We start from the raw sequence: 24222 nt of genomic DNA, 5'->3' as shown, positions 1-24222 counted from the left end.
ACTGGTCCCACCACTTGGCGCCTCAGGAGACGCGGGGAACGCCGCTACGCGCCGAGCGACAGGGCTGTCAGCCTAGGATCGCGCGTGGCTATCATCCTGGGATCGCGTGCCTTCTCTGGAACCGCAGTTCTGCACCAAATCTGCATCGGATCCAGCGCGGTTCTCGTCCTCTTCTGCACACGTAAAACCATAGCCAAAAGCTGCATTTTTTCCATTAGTTTCTGAATTTTCTTCTGGACTAGACACATGATCATGTTCTATTAATTCTCCCCCGGTGATCAGTACGTGGCAAAGGATCCGAGAGAAGAGAGATTTCAGCTCGAAGAAGGGCTCCCGCATTTGGATGAAGTTTGGCAAAAGGGAAAATAGTTTCATCAAAAATCACATCCCGAGAGATGTAGATGCGTCCAGTTGAAACTTCTAGACACTTGTAGCCCTTGTGAAGATTGCTATAGCCAAGGAAGACAGATTGAGTGGACCGAAACTCTAGTTTGTGGCGATTATATGGACGAAGATTCGGATAGCATGCACATCCAAAAACTTTGAGGGAATTATAATCTGGTTTTTGATGAAATAATCGTTCTAAGGGAGTTGTGTTTCCAATGACCTTACTAGGCAAACGATTGATAAGATAAGTGGCGGCAATGAAAGCTTCATCTCAATATTTCAGAGGCATAGATGCATGAGCAAGAAGGGAAAGACCAACTTCAACGATGTGACGGTGTTTGCGTTCGGCAGAACCTTGGTGTGCATGGGGACATGAAACATGATGCTCAATGCCTATGCTTCGAAAGAAGGAGTTGAGTTTCTCATACTCTCCTCCCCAGTCACTCTGGACTGTAATGATTTTCTTGTTAAATTGACGCTCAACAAGTTTTTGGAATTCTTGGAAGACAGAGAAAACTTCGGATTTGAACTTAAGTAAGTATATCCATGTAAACTTACTATAATCATCAATGAAGCTAACATAATATTTCTTTCTTCCAAAGGAATCTCTGGCATGACCCCATACATCACTGAATATCAGTTCCAACGGAGCATGAGACACACTATTTGATCTAGGATAGGGGAGTTGGTGACTCTTGGCACATTGACAAGCATCACAAACAGACTCTTTATTCTCACGACTAGACAATTGAAGATTGCCTTTATTCACTACTTGATCAACTATTTTTAATGAAGGATGACCTAATCTTTGATGCCACCTCTCTAACGACGGCTTGACGATGGAGTAGACTTGGTGATGACGCTTGCGGCTAAAAGCTCTTAATGTGATAGGATATAGACCACCGACGCATCTATCATGATGGAGGAGCTCCCTCGTTGCCCGATCCTTAATGAAAAAAATACTTCGGATGAGTTTCAAAGAAGATGTTATTATCAGCGGACAAATGAGACATGGAAGCAAGGTTTTTGTTGGCTTGTGGAACATGAAGGACATTCTTTAGAAGAAGATCACGTTTAACATTAGGGAAATTAATAGAGGATTGACCAATGTGACATATGTCCATACCTCCTTCACTTGTGGCGGTGTTTATCTGATCATTGCCATAGTATCTTTCTCGATTTGCAAGCTTCTCCAACTTGCTGGTGACATGATCTGTTGCTCCAGAATCAGCATACCAGATGGTGTCTCCAGCTTCTTCTTGCTCCCTGATGGCTGCAGCTACGTGGCGCTCTTCGGGCACGTAATCTTCACCGTAGCGGTGCCAACAGTCTTTCACCTCATGCCCTGACTTTTTGCAGAGCTGGCAACGCGGCCTGGTGTTGGAGTAGGAGGCGCCGGAGGGGCGTGGGCCAGAGTTGTTGGCGCGCCCACGCCCGTTGTTGTTGTTGTTGCCGCGCCCGCGCCCCTGGTGACCGCGGTGACCACGGCCTCGGCCTCCAGTGCCACGACCACGTGTGACAGAGTTAACTGATGACTGGCGGAGATTGTTACCTTGTAGTAGATTCATGCGAACTTCAAAGCTTAGCAATTGGTTGTAAAGCTCCTAGACGGTCACCGGCTCGATATGTGCAGCCAGGGCTGAGATCACCGGGTTATATTCGATGTCCAGCCCTTTGAGCACATAGGAGGTTAGCTCTCCTTCAGAGAGGGGATCACCGGTGCAGGCGATCTCATCGGCGAAGGCCTTGATCTTCGCCAGATACTCCGGCATGCCCATGTTCCCTTTGTGCAGATTGGCGAGGGCGATGCAGGTGTTGACGATCTATGCTTGCGTCTGGGCAGTGAAGGAGGCGTGGATGGCACTCCACACCTCGGCCGACGTCTGAAGAGTAGCGACCTGCGCAAGAATCTCACGTGACAGAGACCCCATAAGGTATCCTTGTACCTGTTGCTGCTAGGCGAACCAGATCGACCGGGCGTAGTTGAAGACTTGCTCCTCTTTCCCATCTTTGGTGATGGTGATGGTAGGAGGGGCGCCGGGCTTGCGGCGTCCAGGAAGTGCTCCATCTGTGCTCCCTTTATTTGGGGTAGCACGATGGCCTTCCAGAGGAGGAAGTTCGTCCTCGTGAGCTTCTCAGATGGAGGAGACCCGAGAGAGGAGACGCTGATGTGGGAGGAGGAAGATGCATAGGTGGATGGTGTGGATTGGGTGGACATGGTACTCATGGTGGAACCGATCAGGACGGTATTGGTGGCGGCGATGGTGGAAGCAGCGGTGCTGGCGTTGGTGCCTGACATGATTTCTCTCGATGCCTCTCTCTGGTTAGGTTTCAGGTTTCTCTCTCGATCAACTAGATCGATCTTTCAGGAAAGCTATACGTACGAGAGGAAGGGCTCTGATGACCATGTAAGATTTGATAGGAAGCGTTAAACCCTTTGCTCGGGCCGCATGTATATTTATGGAAGGATTGCCGTGGCTTACAAGGTTTGGAATATCACTAGGATACTTCCAGAATACATCGAGAGAGGGAGATATAACTTGGAGAGGAAGAACAGAACAGAAGAAGAGATAGGAACATAATAAGTTTAAACAACTATCTCTACAAACTCTATTCTAACAGCTTGTCCAGCACGATCTCCACCATGCCGAGCCGGAGGCGCTGGACCATGAGTCCGACAGGACGCGGGCCGCCCTCAAGTGGGCGGCCACCTCAGCAGGTGATGATTCGTCCGCCACCTTGGCTCGGGTCATGGCAAACCGGCTCAAACATGCCGACCTCGACCTTGTGAAGAAGAAGCTATTTTCAGCCACCCCTCTCACGGCCGAGGATGTCCGAGCAATCCACCTTGTATTGCATGTGATGATGACCCCGATGTGTGTTGGCAACATCACCCACACCAATGACGGGCTGGTTGTCCATGTCCGTCAGAACCTCGACCACGGCGACGACGCTATCTGGTCCAAAACAAAGCCCCCTGTCTCTAGTACAGCTGACGCCAGGATCACCTCCACCGCCTTCCGCTGGGACGGGACCGCCATCTCGTCTCTGCACTCCGGACTGCATACCAAGCTACTACATTGCCTGAGGATAGCAAATGGCCAGAAACACATTCTCAAGACCTCGTGTCGGCGACGCCTGCGATTACCTGCGCTCTCTCAAGATGTACCTCCATGGCATGATTCACAACTTGTACGTCCAGGCGCTCAAATTGCTGCCCGCACCCTCGGGCTCGCTCATGCGAAGCATCCTCATGGCAGGCCACTACTATGGGCCCTGTGACCCTCTCTCCAACATCATCCTTAACTCAATCTGGCATGACACATGTGGCTCTGTTCTCTCATCTTCTGACCGCATGATGTTCAATGAGTACAATGACGTTATGGACCCCCTATCTCTGCTCGGCCTAGTTGTTCGTTCCCTTGAGGGGCTTGCAAACCTTGCCTTGTTCGCCGACCCCCAATCCTCAATTACTTGTGCTCTGGAGAAGCTCTGCAGTTTAAAATGTGTCGTCCTTGTTGACATGTTATCATCAGCAACAAAGAGGTCTGAAAAGAACCCCTTCCACGAGGCGGCCATGGCTGCCAGACACCCAACACCCCTTCAGCTCAGTGAATTTCACCAGATGCTGCTGCTCGAGCCCGATGGCCGAAGAGAGCTGCTCTCACATATAACCAAGGCACAAACTAGTGGTGGTGTGGTTTGCTTCGATGACATCAGAATCTGTATCTCGGCTATTTGCGACAAGTTCAAAGAATCCAGGTCTCAAACTAGTGGCACCGTGCAAGCTCCTGCTCCTGCTCCTGAACTTTGTGCAGAGGCCTTGAGGAGAGTATGAGGAAGAGAGGAGCTGGTTGCGTTCAAAGATTGCTCAGTTGCTCAAGGATTACACGGACCAACATTTTTGGGTAGGCATTGAACTTCCTCCGTTTGCAATCACTAGCTGCTACTTACGTACAGATATTCGCTTTACCTTGATTTGACCAACAAACACTCTTTGCTTCTTAATTTCTTGCTTGCTGTAGGGACCAAAGTATGAACTTGATTTTATATTTGGTGTGGAACAAATAGAGCACGGCTGGCACCGCTGCACTGATACGTGCCACCACGTGAACTTCATGGCAACTTCTGATGAGAATGTTTCGAGGACCCTATTTTACGCCGAGTTATGGTCCTGGCCCTCACGTAAGCGAAGGACAGAATTCTGCTGCCCTCTACCCTCTGCAAACGTGGGTAAGTCCTCTACTTTTCTGCCGCAGCACGGCTGATTAGCAAGTGACAGCATTTGATTAGTAGTTTGGGACACGGCAATCTGCTTCTCATCATGCTTGCATGCACGTACCATTCATCGTAAATCTGAATTAGTTGTAATATGGTCTTTTTAGTCCATATTAAGTCTCAGGAACCAAACAGGTAGGACTTTTTAAGGGACTTATAAGTCTCTATAATCCCTATAAGTCCCTCCTTGAGAGTCTTATTTTATAAGTCCCAAATGCCCACTTTAAGTCTTTATAAGTCCCTCATGTTTGGTTTAGATGAGACTTATAAGGACTTATTTAAGTCCCTACATCAATAAGTCCCTGAAAACAAACACTCTCTAAGTCCCTGAAAACAAACACCCTCTTATTATCATCATCTTGCTGAATAATAATCACTGCCGGGTTTTATTTTGTTAATAGGGCGTTGCTACTATGACGAGATTCGCGCAAGGAAGATCGTGTATCTAGATGACGGCAAGTACTTCCGCGACGATATCACCCATGAGGGAACCGGCAACGTGGATGGCGTGCTACAGATGGACCTCGTGCACTTCAGCTCCGAGTTGGACGTGGAGCTCGCGCGGGATTTGAACATGCCGCCCACTTCAGATCCAGAGTATGAGTCTAAGTCTTCAGATAGAGAGTATTCAGAGTATGAGTCTATGTCTGAGGATTAGTGAGTCTTCCCGCCTCCCTCCGTGGCCACGGCTCGCTAGTGCGTGTGTGATGCTATCAGCTGTGAAGTGAGACCATATATATCTGCTGCTTCCTGCTGTGTGCTGTGACATACTCTATGTACTCCAGCACGTTTGGTTGCGGTAAACTAGCTGCTGCTAGCTACTAACTGTTATGCGTCGGTCGGTGCCTTAATTTGTTCATTGCTTGGCCTTGTTAAATGTGCTTTTTGTTCAGTCGTTGGATTCACATTTCCCCCTTTTGTTGACATATCCTTGTTTGGTGTTGTGTTGCCGGGATTAGATGTGTTGGGCTGGGTGCTTTCTTATTTTTATTTTTAGAGGGGCAATCTTCTCTCAAAAAAAAGGACACATGAGGAGGAAGGTGATGGTTGTTGGGCAGCTCTGGCTGTCTTGCATGTTCCAGTCTTAATGGCAACATGTGGTGTGGTGTCTGCTGATTTTGTTCAGAGTCATCAGTAATGCAAGGTTTAAACATAATCTATAGGGGCATTTGTTTAGACCAAACTTAAACTCTTTATTCAATCCAAGTGCAAAAGCTTAAACAGGGGTGACAAAAATTTGATAAACCCTAGTATCGTATTTGAGGTGATGTTGATGTATCCTGCGGCATCACTGCTTGGTAACGCCTGACCAAACGGCGCAGGTTGATGAATGCCGATCCGCCCTCCCGGACGGCCTCTCTCGCCTTCGTCGCGAGCGCCGCCGCCCTCGTCCGCCTCTCCACCGCCTCGTCTCCTCCGCCCATGATGCTCCTCACCGCCTTCTCCACCGCCTCTCGCTCCACCACCGCCACCTCCCCGTCCTCCTCCTTCAACCACTCCACCCCGACGCTCACGCCGGTCCCCATCGACTGCACAGACAACATTTCGTTCAAGAACTGGTGGGCCATGTGTGGCCATGTCACCACCGGGAGCCCGACCGCGACCGCCTCCATCATCGAGTTCCACCCGCAGTGCGTCATGATGCCGCCCACCGACGCGTGGGACAAGATCAGTTGTTGCGGTGCCCAGCCCTTGATCAGCAGCCCGCGGCCGGACAACCGGCCCTCCAGGTCCTCGAGGAATCCGCGGACTTCCTCGTCCTGGTCCTGCCCGGCGTTCTCCGGTGATACCACCCAAATGAACGGGTGCCCCGACGCCTCGAGGCCGAGCCCGGTCTCCATGACCTGCTCGGGGCGCCCGTGCAAGACGCTGCTCCCGAAGCTGACGTAGAGGACGGAGGACGGCTCCTTGCCGTCAAGCCACTGGAGGCACTCGTCAGCGTCGACGGCGGGCGCGTTCCCTCTTGCCGCCAGCGCCGCTACGTGCTGGTGCTCGTGCTGGTGGAACAGCGACACCGGACCGACGGCCCACACGTTGACGCTCCTGACCTCCCCGCTGTCCACGACCGTCCCCGGCTCCAGCTCGAGGAAGGTGTTGAGGAGGACGCCGTCGACGTCGACGCACGCCCGCTCAACGGCATATGCCAGCTTCTCGTACGCCAGCTTCTCAGACGCTGGCAGCCGCATGAACCCGGGGGGCGCGGTGGGCAGCTTCACCTCGACCGGCTCCTCGGGCATGAGATGCCAGTATGGGTCCGCTGCGGCGTAGGCGTTGTGCATGGCCGCCGCGTGGTGCTCCGTCTGCAGGCAGAGGAGGCAGTAGGCGGACATGCCGAGGAAGCTGAGCCGCGGGACGCCGAGGCTTGAGGCGAGGCCGGTAGTCCACGGGTGGCAGATGTCGGACACGACGCACGTGACAGGCGGCGCATGCACGCGGAGGTGGCGCTCCAGCGGCCCGCGAAGGCGCGACGTGGCTAGGAGGTAGGCGGCCTCCTGGTCCAGCGGGATCCGGTCGACGTCGTCCGTGCCGGCGAGGTCAAGCGGGAGCTCCACGAGCCGCACCGGCAGGCCCGACGACTCGACCGCGGGGCGGAGGCGCGCGGCATAGGTCGGCGTGACGACGACGCTGGCGAGCGCGCCGTGGGCGGCCAGCTGCAGCGCCGCGTCCACCGCCGGGATCAGGTGGCCGTGGTGCATCAGCGGGACGAACACGAAGTGCGCCGTCGTCGTGGCCACCACGTCGTCGGAGTTTGCTCTCCAGCAGGCCATCCTACTACTCCTAGAGCGCGACGGCGAGGCAACGACGGTGTGCCGTGGGCGTTGGAATGGCGGTGTGGTGCTGGCCCGTCGTGGTAGAAGATGGCCGGGTTTGGGGTTGGGTTGCCACAGGTACATATACCTGCAGGCGGCGGCGGCAGACATACTATGTGATTCTGACTTGAGCTACCGGGCATGACAAGTGTATGTGTTCCCTGCTGTTATATGGCCCTAAAATGTTTAAGACTGGCCAGGTCTTGCCTTTGGATGGCATGCTTGTCCAGTGTCCAGCCCAGGCAAACAGCGATGGTACCAAGGCCGGATGAAAACAGAGAAAACTACAACAGGCACACGATTGCCGGCTGTTTTTTTTTTTTTGAACTAGATTGCCGGCTGTTAGACCAAGAGAAGAAGAACAAAGATGTGTCGCACCATCTCTTCTTATCAGTTTAATATATTTTATATTTTTCGATAAAGGACTTTTTATTGAATAGATATATCGAGGTGATACAATCGCATTGAAAGAAAACCCGGCCTCTGCATAGGTAGATGCACACAGCCAAAAAGTCAAAAGTGCCCTAAGAATTAAAAAATAATTCGGTACAAAGCGTAGCAAATAAATCATGTCGAGGCTAAGGTGCGGTAGATCCTATCCGTAGATCACACCGCCATCCATGGGGGTAGAAAACCTCCCTGGCCGAACGCTCCAGCCGTGTAGACGTCATCATAAAAAGGTCCCTGTCTTCCGGCCTCTGCAGGATAGACCAAGTACGGAGCCATCGTGTACAAACATGAATAACCTGCATAGGAGATGAGACACATTTGTTATTGAAGATCACATCATTCCTGGTAAGCCACAGTGCCCAGCATAAGGCCGCCGCTCCCACGAGAATATGTGCAGAAAATTGTTTATCAATACCCCGCAACCAGTTGCCGAACATATTCCGTGCACTACGTGGTGGGTATAAATTAGAAGCTACCTGAACTATGGCCCAAACTGCCCGAGAAAATTTGCACTCGAATAATAAGTGTCTAATAGTCTCGTCATGTTGGCAAAAGACACATGTCTTAGAACCATGCCAGTTTCATCTCGTGCCAGATTATCTCTAGTTAGAATGACTCCTCTATGTAAAAACCAGAGGAAAATCTTCACTCTTAGAGGAATTTTGAGCTTCCACAATTTCCTGTTATCAACTGGAACATCACAATGAACCATTGCATCATACATGGATTTGACCGAAAATTTGCCATTCTGATGCAAGTTCCATCGAAAAGTGTCCGGCTCACCTGACAGTTGAATGTCCTCCACGAGTGAGTAATTCATTCCATGCTGCCAGGCGAGGGCCAAGAGAAGGTCCCTACGGAAAGAAATATCAGGGTTTTGTTGTCCTAAAATTTGTTTGATCGTGACAAATCTATGTCTGACAATCCTGTACAAGCTCGGATATTGCACCATTAGTGGGTTGTTCCCTAGCCAGGTGTCTTCTCAGAATCGAACCTGAGAACCATCCCTAACCGAGAAGGTCCTGAATTGGAAAAAGAATTCCTTGGCCTTCATCACGCCACTCCAAAAATGCGAATCCCCGGGTTTCCAATGAACTTGAGAAATGGCATTGGATCCCACATACTTGTTGCGAATGATTTCCTGCCATACCCCATTCTCAGAGAGTAATTTGTAAACCCACTTGCTGAGAAGAGCAATATTTTTTATCTCAAGGTCTTGAATTCCCAGCCCCCCTTGACTCTTAGGTCTGCATAATACGCTCCACCTAGCCAGTCGATATTTCTTGGATTCATTATCGCACTGCCAAAAAAATCTGGATCTAAAGTAGTCTAGTCGCTGGAGAACCCCTTTCGGTAGGTGGAAGAATGACAACATATATAGAACCATGTTGCTTAGGACAGAATTGATCAAGATCAAACATCCCCCGTAATACAAGAGTTTGGCCTTCCAGCTGGTTAGATGTTTCTCAAGTCTCTCTTCCACATACTTCCACTCAGCGATAGTTAAACGCCGATAGTGTATAGGAATACCCAGATATCGCATCGGAAACTGCCCGAGCTGACATCCAAAAATCTCAGCATACTCAGGTGCTGATTCTGCAGCATCACCAAAGTAAAAGAGTTCGCTCTTATGAAAATTGATTTTGAGACCAGAAAGTTCCTCAAAAGCACATAAGAGCAACTTGAGATTTCTTGCCTTGTCTAGATCGTGATCCAAGAAAAGGATAGTGTCATCCGCATATTGTAGAATAGATAGTCCATCTTCTACCAAGTGTGGAATGACACCACTGATTTGACTGTCCAGCTTAGCCCGCTCAACAAGGGTAGCTAGCATGTCGGCCACAATATTAAACAAAATAGGAGAGGCGGGGTCCCCTTGGCAAAGCCCCTTCCTTGTCTGAAAATAGTTGCCAACGTCATCATTAACTTTTATGGCCACACTGCCTCCAGAAACAAAGCTCTCTACCCAACGACACCATTTTGGTGAAAACCCCTTCATGCGCAAAGTTTGCAACAGAAAGGGCCACTTAACTTTATCATAGGCTTTTTCAAAATCTATTTTAAGAATGACACCATTCAACTTTTTCCGATGAAGCTCATGTACAGTTTCGTGCAGGACGACCACTCCATCTAATATGTTGTGGCCTTGCATAAATGCTGTTTGAGTGGGCTTTACGACATGGTCAGCCACCCCGTTCAACCGATTAGTAGCGACCTTCATAAAGATTTTAAAACTTACATTCAGAAGGCAAATCGGTCGATATTGTTGAATACGATTAGCCTCCTTAATCTTGGGCAATAGGATAATTTCCCCAAAGTTTAAACGAGAAATATCAAGGTCTTCGGTGTGCAGTTGGTGAAACAGCGGAACCAAGTCTGCCTTAATCACGTCCCAAAAACATTGATAGAACTCTGCGGGAAAGCCATCCGGGCCCGGAGCTTTGTTGTGTTCCATTTGGAACACAGCGGTTCGAATTTCCTCCTCAGAGAACGGGGAGGTTAGGAATCCATTTTCCGCTTCCGTAACTTGAGGGATGTCATGAGTAACAGATTCATCCAACTGAAAATTTGTTTCAGCTGAAGGTCCAAAAAGCTCCTTGTAATACTTAGTAATGAAAGTTCTAAGTGGTGCGTCCCCCTCAATCCGGCCTTCCTCCTGGTCAAGGGAGAATATGCGTTTCTTTCTATGTCTGCCATTGGCAAGCATTTGAAAGTATTTCGTATTATCATCACCTTGCACAAGCGAATCCGCCTTGCAATGTTGGTACCATTTAATCTCTTCCTCGCGTAATAGGCGGGCAATATGCTCATTTAGATTGCTTTTTTGCTCAATCTCAACAGCAGTCAGAGGCCTGACCTCCGCTATTTTATCAAGGGAATCGATTAAGGTAGATAGTCGCAGTTTTTCTTTTTTGTAAATGCCAGCAGTATGCTTGGCCCATCCACGAAGGAATCGGCGCAAGGCGCGAATTCGATTGTTCCATCATTGAATGGGTGTGTTACCATGAGGTTGACGCGCCCACACTTTCTTAACAAGGTCATGAAATCCCTCTCTAGTGAGCCAACCCAGTTCAAATTTAAACTGGTGACGGTTAGAATGTGGGATTGGTTGTCCAAAATCGGTTAGCAAAGGAGCGTGATCCGATAAGGCCTCAATACGTTCTAGAGCCCGAACCGATGCTAGGGGGTATTTATATTCCCAGTCGGTGGTAACTAGCACTCGGTCAAGTTTTTCAAATGTTGGAACTGATCGGTTATTGGCCCAGGTATACTGACGGCCAGACATCGTGATCTCCCTCAGATCCAGGCTGTCAATAACAGCATTAAAGAGGAAAGGCCACCTAGTGTCAAACCGGTCATTTTTTTCCTGCTCATATCGAAGGATATTAAAATCCCCCCCAATTAACATGGGGTGAGGATTGTCTCGACAGGTATTAACAAGTTCTTTTAGAAATGCAGACTTAAACTCCTCTTGAGCGGCGCCATATACAGCCACCAAACTCCACAGGAAGTTGTCGGACTTGTTTCGAAGGTGGAATTTAATATGATAATCCCCCTTTGACGTGGACAATAGTTGCAAGTAAGTAGAGTTAATACCTAGCAATATTCCACCGGACCTCCCGGTCGGCGGCAGTATGTGCCATTCGTAGTCCAAACCACTTGAAAAGTGGTCGAGAGTACGTGTTGGAAAATCACGTTTGCCCGACTCGGTGATAGCTACAAAGTCCAACGCATGATCCTTTACGCAATCGGCAATGTGTTTGTGTTTAGCCAAGTCACCCAGACCTCTGCTATTCCAAAACATGCCTCTCATGCTGAACCAATTTTTTGTTTAGAGACCTTCGCTTTCTTAGAAGAGCGCCCTCTTTTCTTTGCTGAGTTAGACTTACTCTTGCGCACCGATGCGACTAGCTCACAAAGCGTAGTGTCGCGTACAGTATCGTCAAGGTCTATTTCACTCGTGTCTTTAACCAAATGAGAGAGAAGCTTGCCTTCGTGATTGGCATCAGCATCCTCATCTTCCTCATCTGACATGAGAGGGTCAACAAAACTTGACAATCTAGGAGCAACCGTAAGCCGGTCGAACTCCACTTGTTTAAGAGCCTTAACCGAAAAATCTACCTCTTTCTCATTACGGCCTAGTGACACTCCAAGTCTAGTAATATTTGAAGAAACTTTGGATTTATCAAAAGACATAAAAGATTTGCGAGAAGAGGTACCTTCGAAGTCAAGGTTGCGAACCGCCGTCCTACGCATGGCCTTCACCATAGAGTCCTCGTCTGTGTCTGCTGAACCATCAGTCCCGATGTAGTGACGCCCGCTACGCCTCAGCGGTGAAGGGGAAACATCGGCCGCCGAGCCCATCCCGGCGCCCCCGAGAGTCAGAGTAGTCTGCTGCGGCGATAAATAAGACATCCCGGCGACCCCAAGAGGCGGAGTAGACTGCAGTGGCGATGAAGAAGAAGATCGTATGGGCTGGTCGTCCACCTCCTCGAGTCCGGATGCCGGCGCCCCCCTGGTGACGGAGGAGTAGATGACAGCGCTCGCAGCTGCGCCATGGCCGACTCCAGGCCAGCTCTAACGGCCGGGGAGAAGATCACTCCCCGATGAGTCGGAGAGACAGGTGCTGGCGATGGTGGCGGCGATGTAGCGCTCGCAATCACCCCCGCAGGTGCCACCCCCTCAGATATAGGGCACGCGTGGCTCCCCTCGTCGAGGGGCGGTGCCGACGGGTGGGTCGGAGTCGGCGACGCCAAAGACAGGGGAGCCGACGTCGTCGGAGGGGCAGCCATAGACGAGGTAGCCGGCGCCGTCGAAGAAGACTCCTTTAAAGACGAAGAAGCAGCCGTGACAGGAAGGCCTGGATGAGGGTTCAACGGTGTGATGGCACTAGTCATTTGCATGGGCACCACACCGCCCATGGTAGCAATGGCGGAAGGGTTGTTAGGAGTTGAAGTGGGTTTGGACCTCTTGCTTGGATCGCTGCTCTTCACTGTATCCTCCCTGTCATGCCCCTTGTCGCCTCCTGGATCGTCTCCATGCTCCCAGACTCGAGGCACAAAATCACTATCAACCTGGAAGTCTGATTTTTCCAGACTGTACCGGAACTCATAACCTTTTCTTTGAACCACCACATCGGTAGAGAGAGAGTCAATGGTGCTGCTTCTGAAAGCATCCAGGTTCAGCACCGCTACCTTGATACGAACAATTCCTCTCCGACGTAAACAGAGAAGATCAACGTCAAGAGTAGCGCCAATGACCGAGCCAACCGCCCAAAGCCCCAAGAAGTGTCGGAGAGCGTGAGGCACCCCATGCACATGGACCCAAATAGGTATCAACTCGAAACGGTGTGGTATCTCTTCTGGCTTCCAAGGCTTAAACTCGATAGTGACATTGTGAGACTTGATGAAAACAGCAAACCCAGTGACCCTGTGCAAAACTTCCTCACTCGGGAAGGACATAAGAAAAGCGTCCTGACCGTGCGGTATGGCCTCCCACGTCCACTGCAATTGGTACTGAGCAATCTTAGCAACCTCTGCCTCCACGATACTGGGAGTTATAGAGCCACCAGAAATAGATACCAATGCCGTCAGTGAATCCTGTGGTGCAAGATCCTCCCTGCAGACATTGTCGGGCATTTGAAAAAAGGCCATACTTTCAGTTCCGTAACCACAAAGCATCGCCACCGGCTTCGGCATCTTGAGAGCAGGGCAGCGCAGCAAAGTCATCGGGTGATTAGTCTTGTTGCAAATGAAACAAAACTGTTGTGTCTCGCAGTCATCATTTGTGTGCGTTGCAGACTGGCACTTAGAGCACCACACCTTCTTAGGAATTGCTACTCCCTCGGTTGCCCCTGAAGGCTGAAACGTAGTTGTAGGCTGCTGTTGCATTGATCCCAGCTGCATATGTGCGTACTGGCCGTGACCCGCTACCATCATAGACGAAGGGGCCATGGCGGGAACCTGCACTGGTGGCGGCATCATAGGGACCGCAGGTGGGGGAGTGGAAACTGGCGGGGCTGCTCCCTGGTTCATCTTCTGACGGCCACCTTTGCTTCCCTTCGGCTTGCGAGGTCATGCAGCAGCGGGGCCTCCGGTGGCAGCAGAGTTATGTGGCGGCCTGGCGTTGAAGCTGGGAGCCATCTGCACCCCGGCAGGACTACTATGATGCTGCACATAAGCGTTCATCGTAGGTTGAAAACCTGTCGGCTGCTGATGTTGCTGCGCGAAGCCAGTCGTTGGTTGAAGAAGATACGGCGGCTGCGACACAAACTGACCCGAGGTGCCAAAAAACTGTTGCTGGAACGGCGCCTGATACGCCGTGGACTGCTGCACCGACGGCTGCTGCACCGGCGCGAAATTTCCCAACGAAGCATAGGGTTGCGCAACCTGCACCGGCTGGTAAACCCCCGGAGCGAAGCCGGGAGCGCCTCCCGACGGAGAAGCATTAGGCTGAGAGGAGCTTGAGGTCGGATTCGGTTGGTGGCCGGTGGAGGTGCCTGGCGGCGCAGATGGGTCGCCGCGCGTCATTGCTGGGGAGCGGACAACAGCCATGAAGGAACGATCGAACCTAGGGTTGACTGCCTGCTCTGCCCGGTTCCACAAGTGGCCAAGCCAATGCTGAGATTGACCATCCGGAGCCGACGTCCAGGATTCGTCAGATGGCATGTCAGACCTGAAACGGCCGCAGATGACGGATCGAGATTTCGAACTGTGGCCGCCTTGGCGCTCCGCCTTGCCTGTCCCGAAGAAAACGCCGGCGAAGAGACTTCCGGCGAGGTCTCCCCATCTCCGAGACACACCTGCGGCAAGAGATCGCCGAGGGTTCTTGGCGGCGATGCCCGAGGAAGCGGGATCGGACCGATCCAAGGCTTGATCAGCGGTCTTGACCGGACGGGCACCCCGGAGACGCCGCGGGTGGCCGCGGCAAGTATCACCGGTGGCTCATTCAATCCAGGCACATCCACGATAGCATCCGCCGTAGAGGCCACCGTGATTTCCGCCGAGTCCAGCGACGGTTCTCCGTACTGGTCGGACATGCAAACACGAGAAACCTCACCTGTCCGTCGAGACGACGGTCTCTCCCACACCCTAGACGCCGGTGTAGGGTAACCAATGTCCGTCCAGAACTCAGCTGCTAGTTCCTCGTCCGTCTTTCTCCGGCGAACAGCCGAAGGTGGCAGTGTAGCTGCGCTAATGGAGGAGTCATGAACCGCATGCACCATCTCCTCCGCATCGGTAGAACCGAGGCAAGAGAACCGAGATCCGGAATCCGCCGGCGGCGTCGGCGACCAGCAGGCGCTAGCGTGAGCCGCCGCCTAGAGGCGAGCCGCATAGAGTGCAGGTGACCGACGTGAGATGTTAAATGTATCTTTCACGGGGCCCTCAGGGGTCGCTTAAGCGTTGTACTACAGCTCACCGGAGCACCCCAACAAAGCTATTACGTACGCATATAGCAACAGTGTTTATGAACCCGTTCGCACACATTACAATGAACAAGATGGTAACTAGATTATTTTCGAGAATAATGCTAATTCGTTCATGCCTAGATTGCACTCATTAATTCCTTCTCCATCATCTGTACAAAATAATTGGTTTATCTCTACTATCTAAAAGAAATGTAGTGTTCCGTTTTCCCTCTTATCTTCCCTCTCTTCGTCCAACCTCTCGTACGACCCCTCTTCCCTTTAGCGATTTTCTTTTCTCCCTCCACCAATTTTCTCCCTCCCGAGGCCTGCTCCGGTGCTCCCCCTAACCTAATTTTTTGAGGGGTATTTTTGTCTCCGTGAGTTTTTTTCCTGGCCCGCCGTAGCCCAGATCCAAGTCCTGTCTAGCCCTGTATAACCCAGACCGTATACGTACAGTACCCAGGTCCGAAAGAAAAACATCCCACGACCCCACAACCACGTAAGACCTGCCGTATCCAATCATTCATGCAACTCCATCAATCTCGCGAGCATTGACGCAGCTCCATAATTCACATAGTAGATCTCCAGCGGCGGCTATCTCATCGCCGGCGATCTCGTCGGATAGCGGGCGCGACAACGTCGTAAACCAACGAGCGCGCAGAGGTACCGCATCCCGCGTCCCCCCTCTAGTCTCGCGGCAACATCGAACGAACTGCCGCCGTCAGTGGTAGTGGTTAACCTAGCGGGGCGGGTAACCTAGCTACCCGACGGCACAGGCGATCGTGGATCTTGTTCCGGTAGTGTTGCTCCTCGTGATCTGGGTTTCTTCAGTCTAGGGTTCACGTAGCGTCGGTTGCCGTCGGCTGTGCGCACCACCACTATCGTTATTTGATGTGGCGGCTAACCTAGGTATCCGGCGGCAGAGGTAATCACAGATCTAGCTAGGTTTTGTAGAGCTGCTCCTCGCGATTGAAAGTGATCACGACGGGTGTCGCGGCCTTCTTCCTTACTAGGTTTGGCAGATCTGAACGACCTCGGTTGGGGTTGTTTACATAACATCCATGGTCGTGTGCTATGTGTTGTATATTTCATCATTGATAATGTTTGCACATGTGATGATACATATTATTTGTTGTAGGAAATGTCGGACGAGGAGTTAACTGATATCATGGTAGACATGGAGTTCGGAGAATTGATGAAAGACTGGATAGAAGATTGGTCAGATGATGAAAATTCAGATCATGGAGATCGGTCAGAGAATGGGAACGAATGGGACGATCTTAATGTGAGTGGCATTATCATGTTGTAATTTTTTGGTGGCACCCGACAATATTAAATTTTTGTGTTGAAAATTTATAGATGGATGAGCTTGATGATGGTCAGGAAAACAACTCGGAGCTCTCGAATGAAGATTACATTAGTGAGGTACGGAAGTGAAAAATTTTGTTGGCATGAAAATTGAATTTCTCCTGGAATATTATATGATAAGTAATTATGTATTTGTGCTGTATTTTTCAGCTCATTTCCGAATGTCATAATGCGTACGACTATTACGGTAAATCAGACACGGAGACAGGCCTTAACGACGAATCATTAGATGCACCTGATTCTGGGGAGTCGCAGTTGTCGGTTATCATGAGTGAGGTATGTGTGTAATCAATGTTCTATGGAAGTAATGTTAAACCATAGAAAACTGTTTTCATGGCTATGTTTTGATTGTGTAGGTGACACAAGATGATGGGGCATAGAATGTCTAAGATACTGCCAGTGCGGATGATAAGAGGGATATGTTCATGCAGATAATGAAAATGACTTTTATGTCTCACGATGTTGCGTATGATTTCTACAACAACTATCCTAGAGATAATGGTTTCAGCATTAGAAAGAATAAGGTCAGGTATAGCAAAACCGAGTCACATCATATGCGTTATAGGCGATTTGTTTGTTCCGGACAAGGGAAACGTGACAGCAAGTTGCTAACCGAGGAAGGACACAGCCGTAGGCTTAGAGCCGAGACACGCAGCTTTTGCGAAGCGCGCCTGACTGTCAAGCTTGACCAAAAGCGTGGGGTTTGGTATGTTGAAAGTTTTGAGGACAAGCATAGCCATATGTTGACAGGACCGTACAAGGTACCTTTTCTTTGGTCCCATAGAAAAATCAAAGAGTACCAGAAGCATGAGATAATGTCCATGGGAGCTGCAGGGATTAGAATTCACGGCATGATGGATTCCTTCATCAGCAAACATGTCTGATATGGCGGTGTTGGTTTTACCGGGCGTGAAATATACAACCTTTGCGCCAGGGAGAAGAGGAAGCTGCTTTCAAAAGGTGATGCTGCCACAGCCATAGGCATCATGGCCAATAGGAAACAGAGGGATCCTAACTTCTTTTTTGAGTACAAGCTAGATAAGGAAGGACATTTGAATAGGATGTTCTGGTACGACTCCCAGTCTCGTCATGACTATGAGGACTTCGGCGATGTGCTTGTATTTGACAGCATGTACACGATGAACCGCCATGGTATGCCACTCATACCTTTTGTTGGTCTTAACAATCACCGGAAGACCACTGTTTTTGGCTGTGCCATAGTTTTAGACGAGACCGAAGAGACATACGTGTGGCTGCTGTAGACTTTTTTGAGGTCCATGTGTCAAAAGATGCCAAAGAGTGTAATCACGAACGTCGACGCTGTGATGATCAAGGCAATTCGCGAAGTCTTGCCAGACGTGTGGCACTGTATATGCACGTGGCATATAGAAAAAAAATATGAAGATTCACCTCAGTCACAAGTCCTTGAAGGAGTACCGAACTCTTCTGTACTACAGCACGTCCACGGCCACGTTTGAGGAGAGATGGCACGTGTTTTCCAAAAGATGGCAGTCGGAAAAAACTGTAACATGGTTGAGACGAATGTAGAAGAAGAGGAGATTGTGGGCCGCGGCTTATCTAACAGAGGGGTTTTGGCTTGGCATGAAAAATAACCAGCGAAGTGAATGCCTGACCTCATGCCTTCACCTCCACCTAGACAGTGAAATGACCCTGGTGGATATGATTTTGCACTATGAGAACGCCATTGTACATATCCGTGAAAACGAGGCGCGAGATGACTGCATGGTCTCACAGAGTTTACCGGTGCCAGTTACTAGCTCGAGGGAACTAGAGATAGCTGCTTCTCAAGTCTTCACTCCAGCAAACTTCTATATGTTGCAAGATGATCTTAGAAAAATTGGCGGCATGGAGATTGTAGAAATTAAGCTGGGAGACGGATCACAGCAGTACATCGTGGCCTAGAAGAATAACCGGAAGAGCCGTTTTTGGGTGGAGTATGCACCACTAAATTCCGCAGAAACTATAAGGTGCAGCTGCAGAAGAATGATTCAAAATGGTCTACCTTGCAAGAACATATTCCATGTACTGAAGTACTTGAAATACCAAAGTGTTTAGTTCTTGTTCGGTTCACGAAAGAAGCAAGGTTGGGACTGCCCGCGCGAGGCACACAAGCGATATGTTGGGATTTTGTTGGACTGGGGCAGGGGAAAGAATGAAATATAGCCAGGTCAGTGTGTTAGCGTCAGAAGCTATGCATGCGGCATGCAAACACCCAACTTTGTGGGATCAGTTACAGGAGAGTTTGAAGGCTATGATAGCTAAGAGTCATGAGTATGATCTGCTACAGGATAATTTGAGCAAGCAAACAAATGACCTCAGTAAGTGTGCAGTTGAATATGTGGACGATGGTGAAGGCAACATGATTGTAGTTAAAGATCCTATGAAAGTGTCAAGCAAAGGTGCAACAAAGGTAAATGAGAGCCGCCCTATCTCGAAAAATGGTAGATCACTCTTTTGATGAGTTGAAAACCCGGTGCGGCGCTTGCAAATTGCTAGGACACACTAGACGTAGCAAGAAATGCAAACTAAATCAGAAGTAAGTGTTTGTATGCATTGTGGATTATTAAATTTTTTATCATTCATTAACTTATCTTGTCTTTTATCATGTGCAAAAAAGTGGAGAAGAAAGAAGAGTAGAACACTTGCTTCAATTATTTACGGATGAATCGAGTGAACTGGCAGTATATCCTTCACATTATGTCATCAAATTTACTTCGACGTTTCTCGTGTTTGGTTCCTATATATTGTAGCAACTGCATCGGCACTTAGTTTAGTGGGAGTGTCAACCTTTTACATCTCTAAATAAGCAACAAAATCGGACCTAAATAAATTAGTTTTGCATGGTTGGGAATAGTAGATTGCAATGCCACCGTGTTATGACCGGGGCGGGAGGTACAAAGAATATTGTACATTTCCCCTCCCCACGTCCTAACTGCCATTAAATAAGTATCTGTACCACGCACTCACCCACCTCCCACGCGCGCCGGTTCTAACTCCCCTCTTATCCCCACCTACAGTAGATCGAGAAACACTCGCCGGCGACCGCTGCAGCCGCCTCCATAGAGAGAAGCCTCGGCTGGCAGCAAGCGATGATGGAGCTCGCCGGCGATGACGAGGCGTGGCGTGCGCAGTTGATGGAGGTGTGCGGCTGGTTCCCCAGCACGGAGATGTTGGTCAACCACGCGCGTGGCCTCGTCAAAGTCCTCACCAACGGCGAGAAGAAGCGTGCCTTCCCCTACGGTCGCGGCGTCCCGCCGGCTCTCCTCGTCGTCTGGGCAATGCGAGAGGCCACACTGAGCGACTTCCCTGTTCAGCGCGCAAGGTGGTGGATGTACCTGAAGGAAATATGCCCTAAAGGCAATAATAAAGTTATTATTTATTTCCTTATATCATGATAAATGTTTATTATTCATGCTAGAATTGTATTAACCGGAAACATAATACATGTGTGAGTACATAGACAAACAGAGTGTCACTAGTATGCCTCTACTAGACTAGCTCGTTAATCAAAGATGGTTATGTTTCCTAACCATAAACAAAGAGTTGTTATTTGATTAACGAGGTCACATCATTAGTTGAATGATCTGATTGACATGACCCATTCCATTAGCTTAGCACCCGATCGTTTAGTATGTTGCTATTTGCTTTCTTCATGACTTATACATGTTTCTATGACTATGAGATTATGCAACTCCCGTTTGTCGGAGGAACACTTTGGGTGCTACCAAACGTCACAACGTAACTGGGTGATAATAAAGAAGTACTACAGGTGTCTCCAAAGGTAGATGCTGGGTTGGCGTATTTCGAGATTAGGATTTGTCACTCCGATTGTCGGAGAGGTATCTCTGGGCCCTCTCGGTAATGCACATCACATAAGCCTTGCAAGCATTGCAACTAATGAGTTAGTTGCGGGATGATGTATTACGGAACGAGTAAAGAGACTTGCCGGTAACGAGATTGAACTAGGTATTGGATACCGACGATCGAATCTCGGGCAAGTAACATACCGATGACAAAGGGAACAACGTATGTTGTTATGCGGTCTGACCGATAAAAGATCTTCGTAGAATATGTAGGAACCAATATGGGCATCCAGGTCCCGCTATTGGTTATTGACCGGAGATGTGTCTCAGTCATGTCTACATTGTTCTCGAACCGTAGGGTCCGCACGCTTAACGTTACGATGACAGTTATTATGAGTTTATGCATTTTGATGTACCGAAGGTTGTTCGGAGTCCCGGATGTGATCACGGACATGACGAGGAGTCTCGAAATGGTCGAGACATAAAGATTGATATATTGGAAGCCTATGTTGGACATCGGAAGTGTTCCGGGTGAAATCGGGAATTTTACCGGATTACCGGGAGGTTACCGGAACCCCCCGGGGAGGCAAATGGGTCGTCATGGGCCCTAGTGGAAAGGTGAAAGGGCTTCCCACATGGGCTGCGTGCCTGCCCCCTTCCCCTAGTCCTATTAGGACTAGGGAAGGTGGTCGGCCACCCCCTCTCTCTTTCCCCCCTTGGGGAGTCCTAGTTGGAATAGGATTGGAGGGGGGAGTCCTACTCCCGGCGGGAGTAGGACTCCTCCTGGCGCACCCCTTGGCTGGCCACACCCTCCCCCCTTGGCCCCTTTATATACGGGGGCAGGGGGCACCTCTAGACACACAATTGATCATTGAGATCTTTCCTTAGCCGTGTGCGGTGCCCCCTGCCACCAAATTTCCACCTCGATCATATCGTTGTAGTGCTTAGGCGAAGCCCTGCGTCGGTAGAACATCAAGATCGTCACCACGCCGTCGTGCTGACGGAACTCTTCCCCGACGCTTTGCTGGATCGGAGCCCGGGGATCGTCATCGAGCTGTACGTGTGCTAAGAACTCGGAGGTGCCGGAGTAACGGTGCTTGGATCGGTCGGATCGGGAAGAAGACGTACGACTACTTCCTCTACGTTGTGTCAACGCTTCCGTTGCAATCTACAAGGGTACGTAGATCACACTCTCCCCTCGTTGCTATGCATCACCATGATCTTGCGTGTGCGTAGGAAATTTTTTGAAATTACTACGTTCCCCAACAGTGGCATCCGAGCCTAGGTTTTATGGTTTGATGTTATTTGCATGAGTAGAACACAAGTGAGTTGTGGACGATACAAGTCATACTGCCTACCAGCATGTCATACTTTGGTTCGGCGGTATTGTTGGACGAGACGACCCGGACCAACCTTACGCGTACGCTTACGCGAGACCGGTTCCCTCGACGTGCTTTGCACATAGATGGCTTGCGGACGACTGTCTCTCCAACTTTAGTTGAACCGAGTGTGGCTACGCCCGGTCCTTGCGAAGGTTAAAACGGAGTCTATTTGACAAACTATCGTTGTGGTTTTGATGCGTAGGTGAGATTGGTTCTTGCTTAAAGCCCGTAGCAGCCACGTAAAACTTGCAACAACAAAGTAGAGGACGTCTAACTTGTTTTTGCAGGGCATGTTGTGATGTGATATGGTCAAGGCATGATGCTAAATTTTATTGTATGAGATGATCATGTTTTGTAACCGAGTTATCGGCAATTGGCAGGAGCCATATGGTTGTCGCTTTATTGTATGCAATGCAATCGCGATGTAATGCTTTACTTTATCACTAAACGGTAGCGATAGTCGTGGAAGCATAAAATTGGCGAGACGACAACGATGCTACGATGGAGATCAAGGTGTCGCGCCGGTGACGATGGTGATCATGATGGTGCTTCGGAGATGGAGATCACAGGCACAAGATGATGATGGCCATATCATATCACTTATATTGATTGCATGTGATGTTTATCTTTTTATGCATCTTATCTTGCTTTGATTGACGGTAGCATTATAAGATGATCTCTCACTAAATTATCAAGAAGTGTTCTCCCTGAGTATGCACCGTTGCAAAAGTTCTTCGTGCTGAGACACCACGTGATGATCGGGTGTGATAGGCTCTACGTTCAAATACAACGGGTGCAAAACAGTTGCACACGCGGAATACTCAGGTTATACTTGACGAGCCAAGCATATACAGATATGGCCTCGGAACACGGAGACCGAAAGGTCGAGCGTGAATCATATAGTAGATATGATCAACATAATGATGTTCACCAATGAAACTACTCCATCTCACGTGATGATCGGACATGGTTTAGTTGATTTGGATCATGTGATCACTTAGAGGATTAGAGGGATGTCTATCTAAGTGAGAGTTCTTAAGTAATATGATTAATTGAACTTAAATTTACCATGAACTTAGTACCTGATAGTATCTTGCTTGTTTATGTTGATTGTAGATAGATGGCTCGTGCTGTAGTTCCGTTGAATTTTAATGTGTTCCTTGAGAAAGCAAAGTTGAAAGATGATGGTAGCAATTACACGGACTGGGTCCGTAACTTGAGGATTATCCTCATTGCTGCACAGAAGAATTATGTCCTGGAAGCACCGCTGGGTGCCAGGCCTGCTGCTGGAGCAACACCAGATGTTATGAACGTCTGGCAGAGCAAAGCTGAAGACTACTCGATAGTTCAGTGTGCCATGCTTTACGGCTTAGAATCGGGACTTCAACGACGTTTTGAACGTCATGGAGCATATGAGATGTTTCAGGAGTTGAACTTAATATTTCAAGCAAATGCCCGGATTGAGAGATATGAAATCTCCAATAAGTTCTATAGCTGCAAGATGGAAGAGAACAGTTCTGTCAGTGAGCATATACTCGAAATGTCTGGGTATAATAATCACTTGATTCAATTGGGAGTTAATCTTCCAGATAATTGCGTCATTGACAGAATTCTCCAATCACTGCCACCAAGCTACAAGAGCTTCGTGATGAACTATAATATGCAAGGGATGAACAAGACTATTCCCGAGCTCTTCGCAATGCTGAAAGCTGCGGAGGTAGAAATCAAAAAGGAGCGTCAAGTGTTGATGGTTAACAAAACCACTAGTTTCAAGAAAAAGGGCAAAGGGAAGAAGAAGGGGAACTTCAAGAAGAACGGCAAGCAAGTTGCTGCTCAAGAGAAGAAACCCAAGTCTGGAACTAAGCCTGAAACTGAGTGCTTCTACTGCAAGCAGACTGGTCACTGGAAGCGGAACTGCCCAAAGTATTTGGCGGATAAGAAGGATGGCAAGGTGAACAAAGGTATATATGATATACATGTTATTGATGTGTACCTTACTAATGCTCGCAGTAGCACCTGGGTATTTGATACTGGTTCTGTTGCTAATATTTGCAACTCGAAACAGGGGCTACGGATTAAGCGAAGATTGGTTAAGGACGAGGTGACGATGCGCGTGGGAAACGGTTCCAAAGTCGATGTGATCGCGGTCGGCACGCTACCTCTACATCTACCTTCGGGATTAGTATTAGACCTAAATAATTGTTATTTGGTGCCAGCGTTAAGCATGAACATTATATCTGGATCTTGTTTGATGCGAGACGGTTATTCATTTAAATCAGAGAATAATGGTTGTTCTATTTATATGAGTAATATCT

General features: G+C 49.2%; 1 protein-coding gene and 2 pseudogenes across 1 annotated transcript; all 3 read right to left on the bottom strand.

The window, feature by feature from the left end:
* Positions 1–1960: 1960 nt before the first annotated feature.
* On the bottom strand, positions 1961–2099 carry LOC125555134 (annotated as a pseudogene).
* Positions 2100–5912: 3813 nt separating this feature from the next.
* Positions 5913–7406, bottom strand: LOC125554491 (UDP-glycosyltransferase 73C6-like). The gene has a single exon (XM_048718034.1). The coding sequence runs from the start codon at positions 7359–7361 to the stop codon at positions 5913–5915; it is 1449 nt and encodes a 482-aa protein (XP_048573991.1). The 5' UTR covers positions 7362–7406.
* A 675-nt stretch (positions 7407–8081) lies between these two features.
* Positions 8082–12341, bottom strand: LOC125554490 (annotated as a pseudogene).
* Positions 12342–24222: the final 11881 nt, after the last annotated feature.

The sequence above is a fragment of the Triticum urartu genome, chromosome 4 (genome assembly GCF_003073215.2).
Source record: "Triticum urartu cultivar G1812 chromosome 4, Tu2.1, whole genome shotgun sequence".
NCBI lineage: Eukaryota > Viridiplantae > Streptophyta > Magnoliopsida > Poales > Poaceae > Triticum > Triticum urartu.
Note: the sequence above shows the minus strand (reverse complement) of the source record. Positions and strands in the feature narration are given on the sequence as shown.